Genomic DNA, 17,807 nt, shown 5'->3' on the forward strand with positions numbered 1-17,807 from the left:
GATTGAAAAATGCGGGATTATTGTGATTGGCTTTAAAAATAAAAAATATGACCTGGCCGCCCCATATATTTACTTACATGGGTGGCTGCGGCCGGGAGCCGGGTGGGCAGTGCGGTGTTGTCGGGAGCCGGGAAGTGTGGCATGGCCGGGAGCTCGGTGGCCAGTACGGCTGGGAGTCGGACAAGCGGTGCAGCCAGACAGTGTGGCTGGGGGGCGAGCGGTGCAGCTGTGCGGCCTGCGCAGCGTGACCTCTGAACACATAACCCGGCACAGAGCCACACTGCCGGGGACGGGAGAAGCGGGGCAGCGTCTGAGCAGATGCTCAGATGCTACCCGGCATTAGACTGCGCATGCACAGTCTAATCCCAAAATCTCAGGATTGAAATCCTGGCAATTTTGGAGCTAAATCCTAGGATCCCGGCGATCCCGAGATTGGCCACCCTAGCGGGATATAATGAGTGCATAGATTAGAGATTGAGCAGTGTCTTATTATAAGGTCCTATTTTGGATATGTTTTTAAGAAGTTGCGAGGGGATCATGAAAAAGCAATTGCTGATTTATTGCTGTTTGCCCTTGTGCATGAGTGCTACGATCCGTAAGTATGCGCAGTCATTTGATAATCGCACAACAGGGAATTCGCACAACAGCAATTAGCTCTGAATACTCCCCCCCCATAGTCAGAATCCCATTCACTTTAGCAGAACCTACTGTACCATCTGGAGTTGTGAAGCAATGCATGATGATAAAGACTGAAATCAGTGGCGGAACTATGGAGGGTGCAGGGGGTGCAATTGCTATGGGGCCCGATGGCTCTGCAGGCACCCCCTGCACCCTTTTATTCTATTAGAGTAATGCCACACGGGCAGTGTCAGGCTCAGCAGCGCTGTCCCTTACACCCTTCCCATTCCCTGTGAGCAGCGTGCAGTGCGGGGACGGAGAAGTGGTGATCCAGCCCCCTGACCTTTCTGGTGGTGCAGGCCGGGGCTCGACGTCACTACCTAATGACCAGCCCCGGCGTGAATCGTGCTGTGCACCACAGTTGCATGGGAGGGAGCCAACTACAGAAAAGAGCACAGCTCTGCAGCAGCTGAGACCCGGCGCCGATGCGTGAAAGACCCGGCGCCGATAAGGAGACCTTGGCCTTCCCTCAATACTGGAGGTAAACTGCAGCACTTATGTTTACACAACACAGCATGTACTGATATGGACGTTGTAGGGGAGGGGGAGGATGAGATTAGGATAGACTCTCCATCTAACCTCTCTCAAATCTCCTCCCTCCCTCCCTCCTCCTCTCCCTCCCTCCCTCCCTCCCCCCTCTCTCTCTCCCTCCCCCCTCTCTCTCTCCCTCCCTCCTCTCTCTCTCTCCCTCCCCCCTCTCTCTCCATCCCCCCTCTCTCTCCATCCCCTCCTCTTTCTCTCTCCATCCCCCCTCTCTCTCTCTCCCCCCTCTCTCTCTCACCCCCCCTCTCTCTGCCCCACCATTCTGCTCTATCTAACCTTTCTTTATCTCTCTGCTGCACTCTCTACCCCCACCTCTCACTCCCTCTCCATCTAACCTCTCTCTCTCTTCTCTTTCTTCCTCTCCTCTGCTCTCCCCTGCGCTTCTCATCCATCTACATTCTAAACTCTCTCTCTCTCCTTGACACCCTCTTTGACTCTTAATTCCTTCTCTCTTCATGCCACCCGAGGGGCATTGTAGTGACAATTGGGGGGCCCTTTCAGGATTTTGCTATGGGGCCCGGAAGGTGCTTGTTACGCCCCTGACTGAAATGTACAGTAGCATGGCTGCTTTTTTACAGAGCATATGCAGAGTAACTGAAAACCCACAAATACTGATGTGTGTGTGAATAATGTGTTTTATTACACTGTAAATATGAGGTTTACTATAGATACATAACCTACAACATGACCCATTCCAGTAGGTACAAAATGCTCTGTTCCTGAACTTCCCTGCCAGTGGCAGTTACAGAGGTTGGAATCCAGCACAGTCCAAAATTCAAAGAGGGGGGTCACATCAACTGTCAGTGAGTCCAGGACAGTGATGTTTGGGGTGGCAGTAGGTGTGGCTCCCCTTTTTGAATGTTGCGCTGTGCTGCAGCCTCACCTCTGCAACTGCCACTGGCAAGGAAGTTCAGGAACAGAGCATTTTGTACCTAATGGAATGGGTCATGTTGGAGGGTATGTAGATATTATATAACGATTAGAATTATTAGCTGGTTTTAGGGGGTATTTCAAACTAAAGGTGCCCATACACTAGTAAGAGTTATCTTCAGATCTGGCTGGTTGGAACAAAAACATGTTTTTTGTTCCAACTAGCCAGATCTGAAGATAAATCTGCATGTGTATGGCCACTTTAAGAGAGAGATACATTTGTGAGATAAAGTACCAAACAATCCGCTCTTGTCATTTTTGAATGACAAGAGCGGATTACATTTTACACAGCCTGTAAAATGTAAGGAAGAAGATTATTGGCTAGTAATTTATCTCTCACAACTTTAACTCCATCTGAGCTTTAATAAATATCCCCATTAGAGTTCATGCTTCTCATATATAATATTTCTATATAATATCTTTTATTTGTTTGTTATCACTACAGTAATGGCTGGATTATTGAACCAATGTAAATGATCATTTTGTTCCACACAAACTAATAATAGATATGAAAATCTAAATCATACATACATAAAGTGTTCAAGATATGTTGGTTTATATAATATAGTTATCAAAGTGGCCACCGCCACCTCATCTAGCATCCTCAAAATCTGTCTGCTGTAAGGGGGTGGCCATTTTGTGAGGGACATTTTTCATAAGGAGCCAGGAGGAGCGCCGGGACGTAGACTAGTAGATCTGTGGGTCCCAAGTCCCAGCCACAGACAAGTCAATGGGATAAGGCAGGTCCCGACAGGCGCCAGCTTAACAATAGCCCCCGCAGACCCGCGGCGCTAGCACTTCCTGCCACCACGGGTCTGCGGCGCTATTGTTACACCATTGACAATAGTAAATATATCTGCATATATTAATCGATCTGCAGGTGTATCTACAGATGTATCGGGCTGCATGTTCTACACACTGCCACAAATGGGAGCCCACTGAGCTGTCAATCACCAGCGGCTCCCAGCGCTTGTACTTGGGGTATGGGGCTCGTTGTTTGCATGGTTTGCATGGTTGGCTTTACATGCAGTGAGTCTTGGTATTATAACTGTTACAGTGAATGATCAAGTACAATAGGTAAAGGCTTCAACTGGACCAACGGTTGCTGGATATGTCACATCACAACATTATTATTAGAAACAGGAAAAAATGGACGTTTGTCTATTGCATTGCATGTATGTATTATTACAGTATATACACATTGCTTTGTAGTGGGCTTACTCAGGAGTATGCCGTTTAGTTACTTTTTATGGGCCATCATTAATTCTTATATCTAGTTCAGAAACAGGAAGAAATCAGTGAAATAAATGTAAATTGAACACAAGCAGAATGTGGAAGTTACTATAAATCTCACAGGTACTTTAGTAACTTAAGGTTTAAGATAGGTAAAGCCATTTGCGTTATCGGCGTATGTACGATTAAAGTCCCTGCCTGAAAGCGAAGACAGCGAGGACACTCACTAACGATCTCATTATAAAGGTTATCATGTATAATAAATCGCATTCTGCTTGTGATGCATCCTGCAACTCTGAACATGGTGTTGACCACCCCATACAAACCACAGAAACCATCGTATTCTGGGCTTGGTGCATATGCGTAACATAGCCAAACCTGTAAAAATAGGTGTGGACACTTTAAAAAAAAAAACTTTTGTGCATCTCGCCTTTCCATAGTACATTTTCACCAATAATACAAATGTAACGATTTCCCAACTTAACTAATTTTAGCATATATTGTAAGAGTAATGGTATTTGTCCAACCATGTTAAACTTTATATATGGTCAACACTCCTGATCCTTTGGAGATTGGAGCCCTTACTCTCAACCAGAATCATATCTACAGTCAGATATGGGCAAATGTGAGAGGTCTGGTCTTAGGTCCCTGATCATTGTGATCAAATAACCAAATCTGACAGCTGACTGAATTCTGAGAAGCCGGTCACTATTTGTCTGTTCTACTGGCTCATTGGGATCAGAGTCTTATCCTGCTCTGAACGCAAAGTCCCGGAACCCCACAATGCTAATGTGCCACCAAGTTCTCTGCTCTACAGCAGTCATTCCGAATATTTTTACCGGATTCCCTCCCCCAGCATCCCATTTGTATTATATGTACTACCAACATTTGTAATAAATATAATTCACACTAGATAATCATATAATGTTAGCACAACGCAAAAAGCAAAAGTGCTATAAACAAGTAACAAAAAACAGTTGAAATAAGAATAAAATAAATTGGTCATATATAATTCTCACATACAGTATAGCAATTTATGGGAGAAAAACATTAAAATTGATAATAAAATTATAGTCCACATATTCTTTCATTTATAAGTATATAGGTATCAGCTTTTTTCATATTACTGGATAACCTTATATAACACTGCGTTCCCTAAGTGTCTGATTATCACCTGCATGTCCTTACAGAAAATGATTCATGTACCCGTGACCATCTCACATACCCCTGGCAGTACAAGAACCCTAGGTAGAGAACCATGGGGAACTCAATTGTAACCAATGAATGAAAGAATTGGTCAAAGGGTAATGGGCCATGTATTGTGCCCTGAGCCACCAGGCCCTTGGTAATTATCACCAGAATCTATCATGACCATGGGAGATAGAAGTTTGTTTAGTACACTGGCCACATATGCTTTCCAAAAACCACATCCCCAAGTCAATAAAGACACATCAATTCTTTAAGAATTTCACATACTGCTCTCATTTCGGCTGGATTATTTTCTGTTGTACGATTAAAAGTTAAGACATTGTGGGTGAAATTTAATAGGATGAGAGATTCAGAAAGTGAAAGATTTGGTAAGAAATCTCCAGTTTATTTAAAGCGGCAATCATTTACACAGCAAAATAAAAACTGGGTTTGCAAGTGTAAATGATTGCCGCTTTAAAAACACTGGAGATTTCTCACCAAATCTCTCTCTTTCTGAATCTCTTATGCAGCCCATACACGGTCCGTTTTCGCCGGCTCCGTTTAGTACTATGCGATGCGCGCTCCCGCGCATCACATAGTATGGTACAAAAAGTATGTGCTGCACATACTTTTTGTACCAGGTACACATCGCATTGGATCACAGTGCATGCACAAGGCATGCACTAGGGATGCGATCCGATGTGATGCGTGCTAATTAAGTGCCGAACGGATCCGTTAAACGGACCGGTTATGGGCACCATTATCCTATTAAATCTCACCCACTGACTCTGAGATTTCAGAACTCTTTTTAACGATCACAAATATATCAATGTCTGTTACAAGTATTAAGCATTTCGGTGAGGTCTACAACTGGAAAACCTGGTACAATTATTTGCATGCCTAAGCATTTATGTTTGGTAACATAAAACCAGCTGCATATGTAACATGAAATAAAAAATAAAAAACATTTCCAAGTACATTTGCCAAGATCATGCACAGATTATGTGGCATTAGAACATCTTGACTAGCAAATGTTATTGGGGAAACGTGTTAGGCTGATGCATACGAAAAAGAAAATATTTGGTCTTAGCAAGTGTTAAGGTGAAATGTTTAGGCTGCGGTTTTAAAACTAGACATTTTTGTAGGTTGAGTTTTGCTCTGTCTTTAAAATATCACCTGATTTATTTAAAGACATACTGTAATAATAATCATAATAATAAGAAAAATAATAATGTAATTATATTCCCAATTTCTCTGATCAACTATATGAAGTGGTCTGAGTACTACAAAAATAAACACTCCCAAGTTAAACATTTACAGTGGTATAAACTTAATACATATAGCGGGCATATTTCACGAGGTTATGGAATGCAAATCTGCAAGCAAAGCGATGTCAACATTCGGCGTACGGTAATAAGAAGTCTGACCAATATAGGCATTAGCGAGCGGCAGGTTAAAAATATATATATATATATATACTGTATATATATATTGTATATAGATGCTGTATATATATATATATATATATATATATATATATATATATACACATACACACACACACACACATTGAGTTTATTCAGCGGAACTATACTTAGATACAGATGCCAAAATACTTCAATTACGATTTTGGAAATAGACAACATTTTCTCACACTGATACATTTTATTTCATAAGTTGATTGTTCCAAATATATTTGTGTTATTTCCAACGGAGCAATACATTTTTGAATTCCTCTATTAAACTGCCAGATCCTTATCTCCAGTCCGACTCCTAACAATAGAATCTGGAACCACCCTGATCAGAACATGGCTAACATCCACATAACAGCCACAGGTATGTTGGACATTAGCCATCGCTGTTAGATAATAATGATAATGATAATGATGACAGCAGATGGCTAATGCAGACATTAACCAAAAATGCCAATTTGGCAAACAAAAAAACCAGAACAAATAAAATAAACAAACAAACAGCATTTTCCTTTGTCTCCTTGTAGAGACCATCGTCTCACATCTGAAAGCCCCTGAAGCTGTCTGTGGATCATTAGCCTGCTCAGACCTATATCTCTTGGTGTGTCGGTTGCACTTACTGTAGCTCTGAACTTTGCTATGCCCTGAAGCAAGTTATGTGTTGTCTTCTAGGAAAACATTACAAGTACAATGCATTATGGCATCACTATACCTCCAGGGAGTTCCGCGGGGCCACAGGTTGCTCTGTATTCATCCACATCTCCGACCCACAGTTTCTTGTAGCAGAACTTCCATAACCCAAAATGGGCAGCCTCACAGGTCATACTGTGGTTCTGCTTGTACGTATTCACCTCCACCCAAAACTCTGTCCCAACTGCCAGCACAGAAAGGGTAACCCCTATAAGGGCCACGAAAAAGGCCAGTTTGATCTTGCCCTCTTGTGCATCAGTCAAGCCCTTTCCACGCTGTCCTCTACCTCGTCCGGAGAAGCGCTGCTCCTCCTCTTGCATGAAAAAATTAGGCCACATCATTTGTAAAGCTGGGCTTCTGTCTTCCTTCCACCGAGAGAATTGATTTAAATAACCAGTGCGGTTTCCACCCTCTTCTTTCCTTCTCCGATCTTCGTTCTCTCTTTTCTGTTATTATTAAGGTTGCTGAAAGGCAATCTGCTGTAAGTTACACAGGCTTCAGAGACGCAGCAGGGACATCAATGTGCTCTCCCCCTTTCTGCTTTCGCTCTCCCCCTCTTGCTGTTACACATAGAAGCACACACATGGCCTGGAAATAATCTCTGCACCTGTTACATTCATCAGATCTCCCAGGCAGAGCTGTTATTTTAAGTTTCCCTTAAAGGCACTTGCCTCATGCAAAGGCGATGGACATCAGAATGAGGCTACAACAAAATGAAGTTAACTTATCGCAGTTCAGCCCTAGATAATATGTGCAACCGTCGTAGCTTTTGCTGTATCATCCACATCTGTGCTGCATGTTGTTGTTTGTGCTAGAGCTTATTATGATATCAGGTTCCTTTTGCAGAGTAGGATTCATGGAGCCACTTGCAGTCTGACGGTTATTCTGTCCCTTCTTTAGGGCTCAGTAAGGCCTGATTTGGTGCAGTTTATCACACAGACTAAACCCTAAGGCTGTTGCCCATAGCAACCAATGAAAATCGACTTATTTATTTAGCACCTTCTAGAAGGTAATAGATGGAATCTGATAGTTGCCCGTAGCAACAGCTCATCTTCAATAGAACTCGCATCTTAGTAAATAAACCCCCAACACTATAAATACTAAACAACGAATTCTGCATAATTCTAAAACGCGCTGCTAGAAATAAATACAAGTAAACATCTTGGCTGATTGCATCCTAGACGTCTTTTGGCTAATTATTTATTGATTACAAGGAAGGACATGCAGAATGCTTTATTATTTTTTTCCCCGTGCTGATTTCTGCAGGGAAAACCTGTGTGTGCGGTAGAGAGAAATAGCTTTCGCTGTGTCTGTGTAGTTGGAAGCGTATGTGCACTGACAAACTAGCCAGGCAGCTCACTCGAGCACTGTCAGAAGCAGAAACCGCCTACAGCTCATCCCAGTCTAGTTATACAGAAATGCAAACCAGAATAATTGGGTACATTTTCAATCCAGTAGATTTATCTATAGCTAGCTCTAGTGCTCTCTCTCTCTCCCTCTCTCTCCCCCCCTCTCTCCCTCTCTCTCTCTCTCTCTCTCATTCTTCAGTGATGCAAAGTACTGTATATTGCTATGTGATTCTGTAACCACATTAATAATCAAAATATATATTTTTTGAATACGCTTTGCATGTTCGAATACACAATTCATTTTTACTGCGACAGATGTCATCCATGGGGGCGCATACACAGTTTTTTTTTAGTTTAATATTCTGCCTAGAATCCAAAAGGAGACATTATACCAGTGTTTACTTATTGAATGCTTGGACATCTTCAGTGCGCCCTTTGTAGAGCTGGATGCATTTACAACATACTTGCCTACCCTCCTGGAATGACCAGGAGGGTCCCGCAAAATGGGTCCCCCTCCCGCCCCCCCCGGGAAGGTGGGTAAGTCTCCCGCATTCTGACCCAAGCCCCTGCTCCCCCCCTTTCCTGTGGTATAAAATGAAGATTTTCGCGGGTCTGCAGGAGGGGGCGGGGCTAAAATGACGCGAATCGCATCATTTTGCATCATTTTAGCTCCTCCCCCACCCACAGACCCGCGAAAGAATGTGGCTGCTTTTTGTGGGGGCGGAGCTAGATGACGTCCGTCTCATCCCGCCCCAAAAACTTTTTCTCGTCCTGCCCCCCATTCACTCCTCTCCGGGCTTCTCCCGGAGAGGAGTTTTAAAAGTCGGCAGGTATGATTTACAACACCTCCTGAACCTGTCCTGTACGTCATTATAATTGTGCACTTATATCAGCCCGTCATTGGTGCAAGGGATACGTCATAGATGGTCATACTGTACATACAGTACAACCTATTGTCACCCAGTAATGCCCCTTTAGCTGCAAATGGTGAAAATGAATCACCTTTAGTGGACTGCGCTTGACTCAGACCAATGGCCTAATTCACACTTGATCACATGGCTGCTAACTTTTTTGAGCCTAGTGATCAGGTTTACACCGCCCCACCATAGTGAAATCCCGCCCCATGCAAGCTTGGGAATTGCTTAGCCCATGGAATGGGAAAGGTAGATGGACAAATAAAAGCGCCACTCATGGGAATAAACAACATACATTAAGGAGCAGTACATTTAACTCCCCTTATCTTAGCGGAAAGTGTTGAATTGTCCCCCGATGTGGCTTCTATTGTCCGTACTTTACACCAAACACCTCATAGGGATGATATCACGAAAAACAGAATGGTGTAGTATGTCAAGAACATGCAGCAGTTCACAAATCTTTAAAAATTATGTCTGTAAGCCAATGAAATCCCTTCACCCTTTTTTGTAAATAAATTAATAAATAAGTCAACGGTGGCATACTATCCTCGCATCCGTGAGAGGTAATAAATGCCTGTAAAGGTATGTTTATGCCAATGGGATCATACCCCAACTCACCGAATGATAGCTGGAATGATGCATGTAAAGGTTTCTTTAGTGGTCAACCTTGAAGATTGTGCATACCACAACTCACAATGAATTCTGTTGGTATATTCTCATAAAGGTATCTTTAAATCACTACTCAGATAATGTCTTCAGATAAATGCCAAACTTACAAATATAGGATAAAAAACATAAGCTGTAAATGTACATAGGTAGCCGTGAGAATATTGCAACACAGGAGAGAGACTTGGGGCATGGAATAGTGACATGTGGAAATGAGCTCTGGATATTCTCATTTTCCATGATTCCCCAAATAGGCAGCCAGATCCTGTAGGGTCCAAGTGTAAGGAATAATAGCTCCTCTCTGTCAAACCAATGCATTACGATCACTTAGATCTTTACTGTCAGGACTCGGGAATTTGGTGTTGCCGGCTGTGGCAGCAGTGGGCCAGCAGAGGATACTGGTAACTTGAAACTGGGAGGTTTGATGTTGCGATGGTGCATGTACTAGGATACTAGAACACTGAGTACACAGCTAAGAGAGAGTGTTGGCAGAGGCTCTGTACAGAGAAGCAGAGTCTAAACCCACCGGTGGTCTTCTCAAGGGAACCCCGCAATGGTATACGGGTTTCACTGCAACCAATGGGCAGGTTGTGGCCCTCTGTCACAGTCAGTCTGTACCCAGCTGAACCTGGGATTGCTCTGTGGATCTGGTAATGGTAGGCATCGATATTTGTACAAATAATCGATAGTCTATGGCTTCAGTCAGAGACCGACGATTCTGGTGATGTCTGAGAAATGATGGTGCAGGTAATGGTACAGGTATTGGTCTGGGAACCGATGACTCAGCATTCGGTCTGGGAACCAATGTTTCAGGGGTGGTTCTGGGAATCGATGGTTCAGGGGTCGGTCTGGGAACTGATGGTTCAAGGTATGCTATGCTGTAGACTGGAAGCAGATGATAACTCAGGAAGCTGGTGGTGGTATCAGCAGAGTATCAGGCCGGTGAAAGATGAATCAGGAATAAGCCGCAACAGGATAAGGCAATGCTGGAGTCAGGTAACCTGGAGCCTAGAAATCAGCCTCTGGGATCTCTCTCAGGAGGAAAACAATTGTTCAAGGCCCTGAGCTGTTCTAAACTCACTCCTTTTCTCCCCCTGAGTGGCAGCTGATTGGTGAGCTGTCATGTGACAGCAGAATGGCCCGGGATTGGACAGCATGTTTCACACAGGTCACAATGTTCCTGATTCACATGACACGTGTTGGGCTTTGGGGATTGGAGTGCATCGGTCTGCTGACCACAGGTGTCATGATGGTGCCCATGCAGCCACACTCCGGCATTGGATGCCGGACCGCACGATGGACCACAGTGACGAGGTACCACTGGAACATCATGCCCGCCTGCAGCACCACCAGCGATGCCAACAACGGACCTACAGCAGAGTACTGATTAACGTGAGGGTAAGACGCATGTGAAAGTGCCGCATTTCCTGACATTTATCAAGGTGTGTAGAGATGAAAGTCAAATAGCTATTTATACAATATGCAATCAAAGGAACAGGAAGTGACATCAACTTCCTATTTCTTAGCACGGCTCGCAAAAATAACGCAGGCCTGTGACTATCCTGCAATTTCATTCACAAGCCATTCACCATCGAATGATTTTTCCAGAAAACTTCTGGTTACCACCCTCAAATGCCGGCTTTCTGTCAATCATCTTGAGATAGGCCAGCGCCAAAAAAAGTACCAGGATTTAATTACAGGACAGCCTTGCACATGTGCCATACACATGCACCGTCTATTGATAATTGCTGATTGGTCTGATTGAGGCCCTATGTGCAGTGTGAAGCCACGCCAGATCTATCCAAAAAACATACGCATCTGTCTCCATGTGTCTTAATTCATATTTGCTTATTTATTTGGAATGCAAATTTCTGAGCTTGTGGAAGTTATTTCCCTCCAAGTGGAGGCGAGAAGTCTCCCAGATCTTTAGTGAAGTATTATGAAACCAGGGATTAACCATTTGATTTGCTGCTAATTCTGCTATCATGAGCCAGCCCTCTGTGGTGGGGAGTCGTTATTCACGGGAGGGTACTACCAGGGCCGCAGAGAGGGGGGCAGGAACTAATTACCCGGGCCCTGGCTTGCTGGAGGGGCCCGATGGGGGCCCTGGTCTGACCCCCCCCCTTCCCCCTCTCCCGGGCAGCAGCAGCACACACCTACAGCATGTGCTGTGCTGGCAGCAGACTCAGCATGAACGACTCACTAACAGCGTGAGAGCTCATGCTAAGCCTTCTGTTGAGCGGGGGGGGGGGAATACCAACAATCCCCCCTTAACTTTAGACTTTTTTTCACCCCCCTAAACAGTGTTTTTTTTTGGGGGGGGGGGGCCTAATCGCGTTAGGTGGCCACACCCCAAAATTTTACCGGGGCCCGTCATACCTCTCGGCTGGCCCTGGGTACTATACTGTGGAGTGGAGACCATGATGACTTGCCACTTGGATGTGCCAAGTATGCCGTGATTACCAGCGGCGTAGCTACGTTTTGGGCGCCCCCCCGCCGTTAGGGGGGGGGGGCCCGCCGCCCATTTAAACCCCCCGCAGCCTTACCTTTTGCGCTGGTCCCGGCGGCTCCGTTCTTCTGCTGAGGACCACCACAAAATGGCCGCCCCCATACAGCAGACAGTTTCAGAGAACTGTGTGCTATATGGGGGCGGCCATTTTTTGGTGGTCCTCAGCAGAAGAACGGAGCCGCCGGGACCAGCGAAATAGGTAAGCCTGCAGGGGATTGGGGGGAGGTGTAACTATAGCACCGCAGCTCCCAGCGCCCCCATATGCACAGCGCCCCTCCGCGGTGGCGGGGGCTGGGGTGCTATAGTTACGCCACTGGAGATTACAACAAATGTCACAGGTCTGGATGTTATATTATGGGACATACATAAATATTCCAAATCTTAACAAAAGCCTAGGGATTTGGAACACTAAGTCAATCTGAGGTCAGTGTCTAGGGAGGCACTGATGAGACTCACAGTCAGTTTTATACACATAAAAATGATTTGAATATTACAACTGTAACTATAAAAATGATTAGAATAATATGAAGGTGATTGTATTATATAGAATAATACAAACATAATATTATAAATTATAAATATATTTTGTGTATTATTCTAATCATTTGTAAAGTCAAAACTCAGGAGTATATTGAAGTATGACAGGAGATGCTTTACTTCCCAGCTTACACTGAGCACACGTCACTCAAAGTATGGTCTCCCTAAAAATCCTGTGTGTAATCTACATACAGGTCATACTAGAGCAGTGGTGTAAACTCATGACCCTCCAGCTGTTATGGCCCTACATATGCCAGCATGCCCTGCCACACATTTTATATAATGGATTGTTAAAACTGTGGCAGGGCATGCTGGGACTTGTAGTTCCACAACAGCTGGAGGGCCATGAGTCTGACACCACTGTACTAGAGGCTAATTATTTACAAATGTGTGGGGTTGTAAAAGTGGATATGTTGCCAATAGCAACTAGGGATGTGCAGGCCTGGTTTCCTAGAAACTAATCTCACCTGAACTTCCACTTTCTGAGGGAATCCAAGCACCTCATTACAGATTTCAAAACGAGGAAAACTGCCATGTTCCTTGCATCAGATCTTGCATGTTTTGAATTCTATATAGGTCAGACTCCATTTGAAACTGGATTGCCGAGTGTTTTGGATGGCAGGCACACAGTATACAGAGATTGACAATAGTTTACAATACAATCAAGATTTAATAGGACATTGGGGTAGATATATGAAGGCTCCATATGGGGGAGAAGTGCCGTTATCTGCACTGATGCCGTTTCTCCACGTGTACAGATGGAGCAGATCACATTGGAGCTGCTCTCGGCAATTCTATCGCCATTTGCCAGCCACCACCAGCTGCCAGAAGGGGTGCTCACGCATGAGATGCTTGCACACCCCATTCTGACAGAGCCCGCAGCCGTCCTCTGCCAGATCTCCACTGCTTCCCCATCTTCCCTGTAGCTGCCCGCACCTCCCAATCGGGTAAAAAAAGTAAACTGCTCCCCACACCGCGCTGATGGGGACTTGCTTGCGCATCCCTGTCCGCCAGCCTGTGCCAGCTCAGGAGATCAGGCGATTCCTCAGGCTGGCTGACAGCAGCTCCATCTTATGAAGCTATGAGATCCTGTCATTATTGCACTGCCCATCTACAAGATACATACCCTCCAACTGTACCGGATTTGCTGGTACAGTACCGTTTTTTAACGGTCTGTACCGGCAAATAAAACCTGTACCGAATGTACCGTTTTTTGTGCCCTTAGCCGACTCCCCCAGGCTGTCAGTGGTGCGCCAAGCACCAGACTCACCTAGGCTTGCCAAGCACCCGGCCGTTCCCAAGGGTGCATTGCGGGTCCCGACTCCCGGACCAGCATGTGCGGCGAGTCATGATGTCATGACGTTTACAGGGGACACAGGGCTCCGGGCGCGTGAAGTGCAGCAGAGATAGCTGCTTTAGGCTGAGGACTCCCGGACCAGCGTGTGGCCGCGGCGCGTCATAACATCATGACGCGTCGCACACAGGGGACAGGACACAGGACTCCGGGCGTGAAGAGATAGCTGGCAGCTGCTTCAGCTATCTCTTACTGTTACTGACTGCACACAGCGTGGAATACAGTGGCCGCGGGACCCGGGTCATCAGGTGCAGCCAGCGGCGACCAGAGGCTGGAGCACATAGGTTAAACTTTTTTTTAAATAAATCTCTTCTCATTCTTGTGACGTGCTGCAGCTCAGTCTTATGACATGTGATGGCTGCTGACATATTAAATAATGCATTTATTTTCAATCTTCTGCCTACAATATTATGAATATTTTTTTTTTTACATCTAAAATGTAAAAAAAAAAAAGATTATTCATAAGTTATTGTAGGCAGAACATTGAAAATAAACTCATTATTTAATATGCCAGCAGCCATCACATGTCAAAAGACTGAGCTGCAGCACGTCACATTAAAGGAATTTGCCCCAACCGCACTTAAAGTGCTCCTAAAGTTAAGAGTATCCCCTAATAAAAAAAAAAAAGCCCAGTACACATTTTGAAAGGAGGCATGACCACGCCCCCATTTACCCATGACCACGCCCCCATTTACATGTGGCCACACCCCTTTCTAAATGTGTACCGATTTCTGCCCTTCAGATGTTGGAGGGTATGAAAATAGCATGCCAATATGCAGGGTAATGTATGAACAGTCACTAGTGCTGACTGTGCAGACACCTGCAGCTATCAATTTTGACGGCTGCCGGAGGAGTGTCCAATACACAGCATCTGTCCCTGGCTGTCGCGGTTAATAGCAAGATCTCATGCAAGCCGGGTGGATCTGGCCATGTGAGGGACACAGCATATCCACAATAAGCACTCTAAGCGGCGATTAACAGAAGGTGGGGAATTTTATAATAGATATAATCTAATTGGTTGCTATGGGCAACATCCCATCTTCAATTAAGGCAGAGTTTCCTAGTCTTTGGGGGTTATTCAGACCTGACCACACTGCTGGGAATTTTCAGGCCTGGAGATTATCAATCCACTGCGCATGCATACGGATCGTAGCGCGTATGCACAAGGACGTTTTGTGATGAATCCAGCAAATATTTTAATTGCTGGCTGTAAGCAAGTTGATTGACAGGAAGGAATATATCTTAACAGTGTTTACTTGTTGCTCATACGTATGTATGTCAGTGTTTATATTTTATTATCATTAAATGTTTTTTATATAGTACCATTGTGTATACTATATCACTCTCAGAGAAACCCAGCGCTGCTTGTTCCCTTTTTCTGATTGACAGGAAGCCGGCGTTTTTGGGTGGCGACTTCCCGTTTTCTGGGAGTGTCAGAGAAAATGTAGGTGTGCCCAGGCGTTTTAAGGGAAGTCATGTGACTTTAGCACAAAAAAAGGCAGAAAACCTGCTTTGAACTTTCATTACGCTGTAAATATTTACTGACCATTTGTGCAGTGGTGTAGCTAGGTGCCACGGTGCCCGGAGCAAGGGCATGTTTCGCCCCTCCTCCCCAATGATATGTAGTAGGTGGGGCTTGCGTGGTGAAAATGGGTCATAGCCTAATGGAAAGGAGGCCTTGCATCACAAAAGAGGGTGTGGTATTACACATTATACCACACACTGTAATGCCCATTGCACATTTTAGTGAACTTCGTAATACCCATTACACATAAAGCCACATGCCGTAATGCCAATTACACATAAGGCCACACATGATGCCCATTACCTACTATATAACAAACCGTAAGGCCCATTACAGATTACACAGCATGATGCTCATCACCGGAATAAATGCAGCCATCAAAGCCAAGCGAGTGAGCACTCACAGCCAGGAAGCTGGATGCTATACCTGCAATGCTGCTGGTGCCTCACAGAAGGAGCACGCACCTACTAGTGCGCACTCACACAGTCACGTGGAGATAGCGCTGCTTGTAGAAAAAGGAATTGAAGTGGTTGATCTATTACAAAATTAATTTAATGATGATAGGCTATTATAAATAAAACCTCTAAAACGGGGTGTATGCACCCAAACCCACTCCTTAGGGCTATTGTGAAGTTAGATGTGCTCAGCCTTCGTGGTTTTTCCCTAGAATGGGAGGCCTGCCAACATGGAGGATATAGGGGCAGTACTTGCAAAGTGGTCAATGGTATTGGTCAGAGGTTGCCTGGGGGAAGGAGGTGCCAGTGGGACCAGCGGACTGGAAGGGGATACACTGGGGTACAGGTTGGCCAATCTGGGTGCGGCTACCTGGCTGTCTGCATCCGTTGCCGGCTCTGACCAGTCACGACTTTCTGCTCCGGGTGAGGGCAGCCCTACTGTACCGTCCATCCGATTGCTGTGCCGCTCCGGGGCCTCAGGCGATGGGGAGGACACTCTGCTAGCGTCTCCTACCTCACGCCCGGCTCCCGTCAATCACCGCCAAGTAGTGATGGGTAGTTCGTGAATGATTAGTTCAAAATGAACTAATCTTCAAAGTGAACTAAATCGTTCAGATCACTGCTCTGGCAAAGATTAGTTCATTTAGTTCACCAGGAAGTAAAGCAAGTGGGAAGTGTAACACACAGACAGACAGAGCCCAGCAGCTCCAAGGCTCATTTACTGGATCTTTCCTTCCTGTATCTAAAGTTAAAAGTACAACAAAGCCCAGCAAATACAGATCTAATAAAATAAAAATATGCACTGCCTAGACAAAGTTGTGTGGTGTGTCTGTGAGTGAGAATGTGTTCTCATGCTGCTCACCTTTATGTGATACTATCATTATATGATTAGTTCAGATGTCCAAACACTTGCTGCTGCTTCTGGTACAGGGTCCTGAGCAGTGGTCCCCATCCAAGCCTGTTAATTGCTCTTCCTAGTCAGATATTTCAGGTACTGTCTGACTTAAAGTTCCAAATATTCCAAAAGCTGGGACTCCCCCCCCCCCCCCCCCCTTTGATGGACACTAGTAGCTTGTCTCTACTGTTCCCAGAACCAGAGATATCAGCCTTCCAGCAGCTGGTTACTGCTCCAGCTCCACACACCTGGTATGTAGTTATATATATGCATTGGCAGATTGCTCTGCCTCCTGAACTCTGATCCCCTAGTCCCCAATACCATTTGGTAGGTGGGATTCTCTAGTTTTTAATGCCATTAAAATCTAAGAAAACTATTTCCAGGAACTGGAGATATCTGCAGTCAAGCAAGCTGTCCTCCCACCAGAAAATTATGAATAATAAGCCCAGTCCACTATACACCCCTCCTCTGCATATTACACATCCTCTACTACCCTGGAATTTATGTATCAGGGCCCCTTCATTCAGCCCAATGCCCCCTTCTCCCACCCCATCTCCCACCATCTTTGCAGTAAAGGGGTAATTAGTGGAAATTACTGATCCAGCCCCAAAATGCTGAGCGGTTGATATTATACCCCCTACCACCCGCGGGACATCAAAGCTTCCCCCACCCCTACCGCTGGTACATTGCTAAGCCCAATACTTTAACTGACCCGGCATATACTGGGTCATCTAAGTGTCCATCTCCGTGCTTTGCTCCGCCTCTCTGGAAACCCCTTCTGAAAATCCTGTGTTTGGCCCTGTCAGCCTCCGTCCGTGAGGTGAATCGATGTTGTACACAGGCATCCATTCACCTCCTCCCCGGCATAG

The 17,807-nt window shown here is 45.2% G+C and overlaps 1 protein-coding gene across 1 annotated transcript in view; it reads right to left on the minus strand.

Moving 5' to 3' along the window:
* The window catches only part of CACNG6 (calcium voltage-gated channel auxiliary subunit gamma 6), a 127,500-nt gene extending 119,853 nt beyond the window's left edge, over positions 1–7,647 (minus strand). Inside the window, exon 1 of the mRNA XM_083162588.1 lies at positions 6,757–7,647. Coding sequence (XP_083018714.1) covers positions 6,757–7,075 — 319 coding nt within the window. The 5' untranslated portion in view covers positions 7,076–7,647. The remainder of the gene's footprint in view (positions 1–6,756) is intronic.
* Between the last annotated feature and the right edge of the window lie 10,160 nt (positions 7,648–17,807).

Source organism: Crinia signifera, chromosome 19, assembly GCF_055691185.1.
Source record: "Crinia signifera chromosome 19, ASM5569118v1, whole genome shotgun sequence".
In the NCBI taxonomy this organism is placed as follows: Eukaryota; Metazoa; Chordata; class Amphibia; order Anura; family Myobatrachidae; genus Crinia; species Crinia signifera.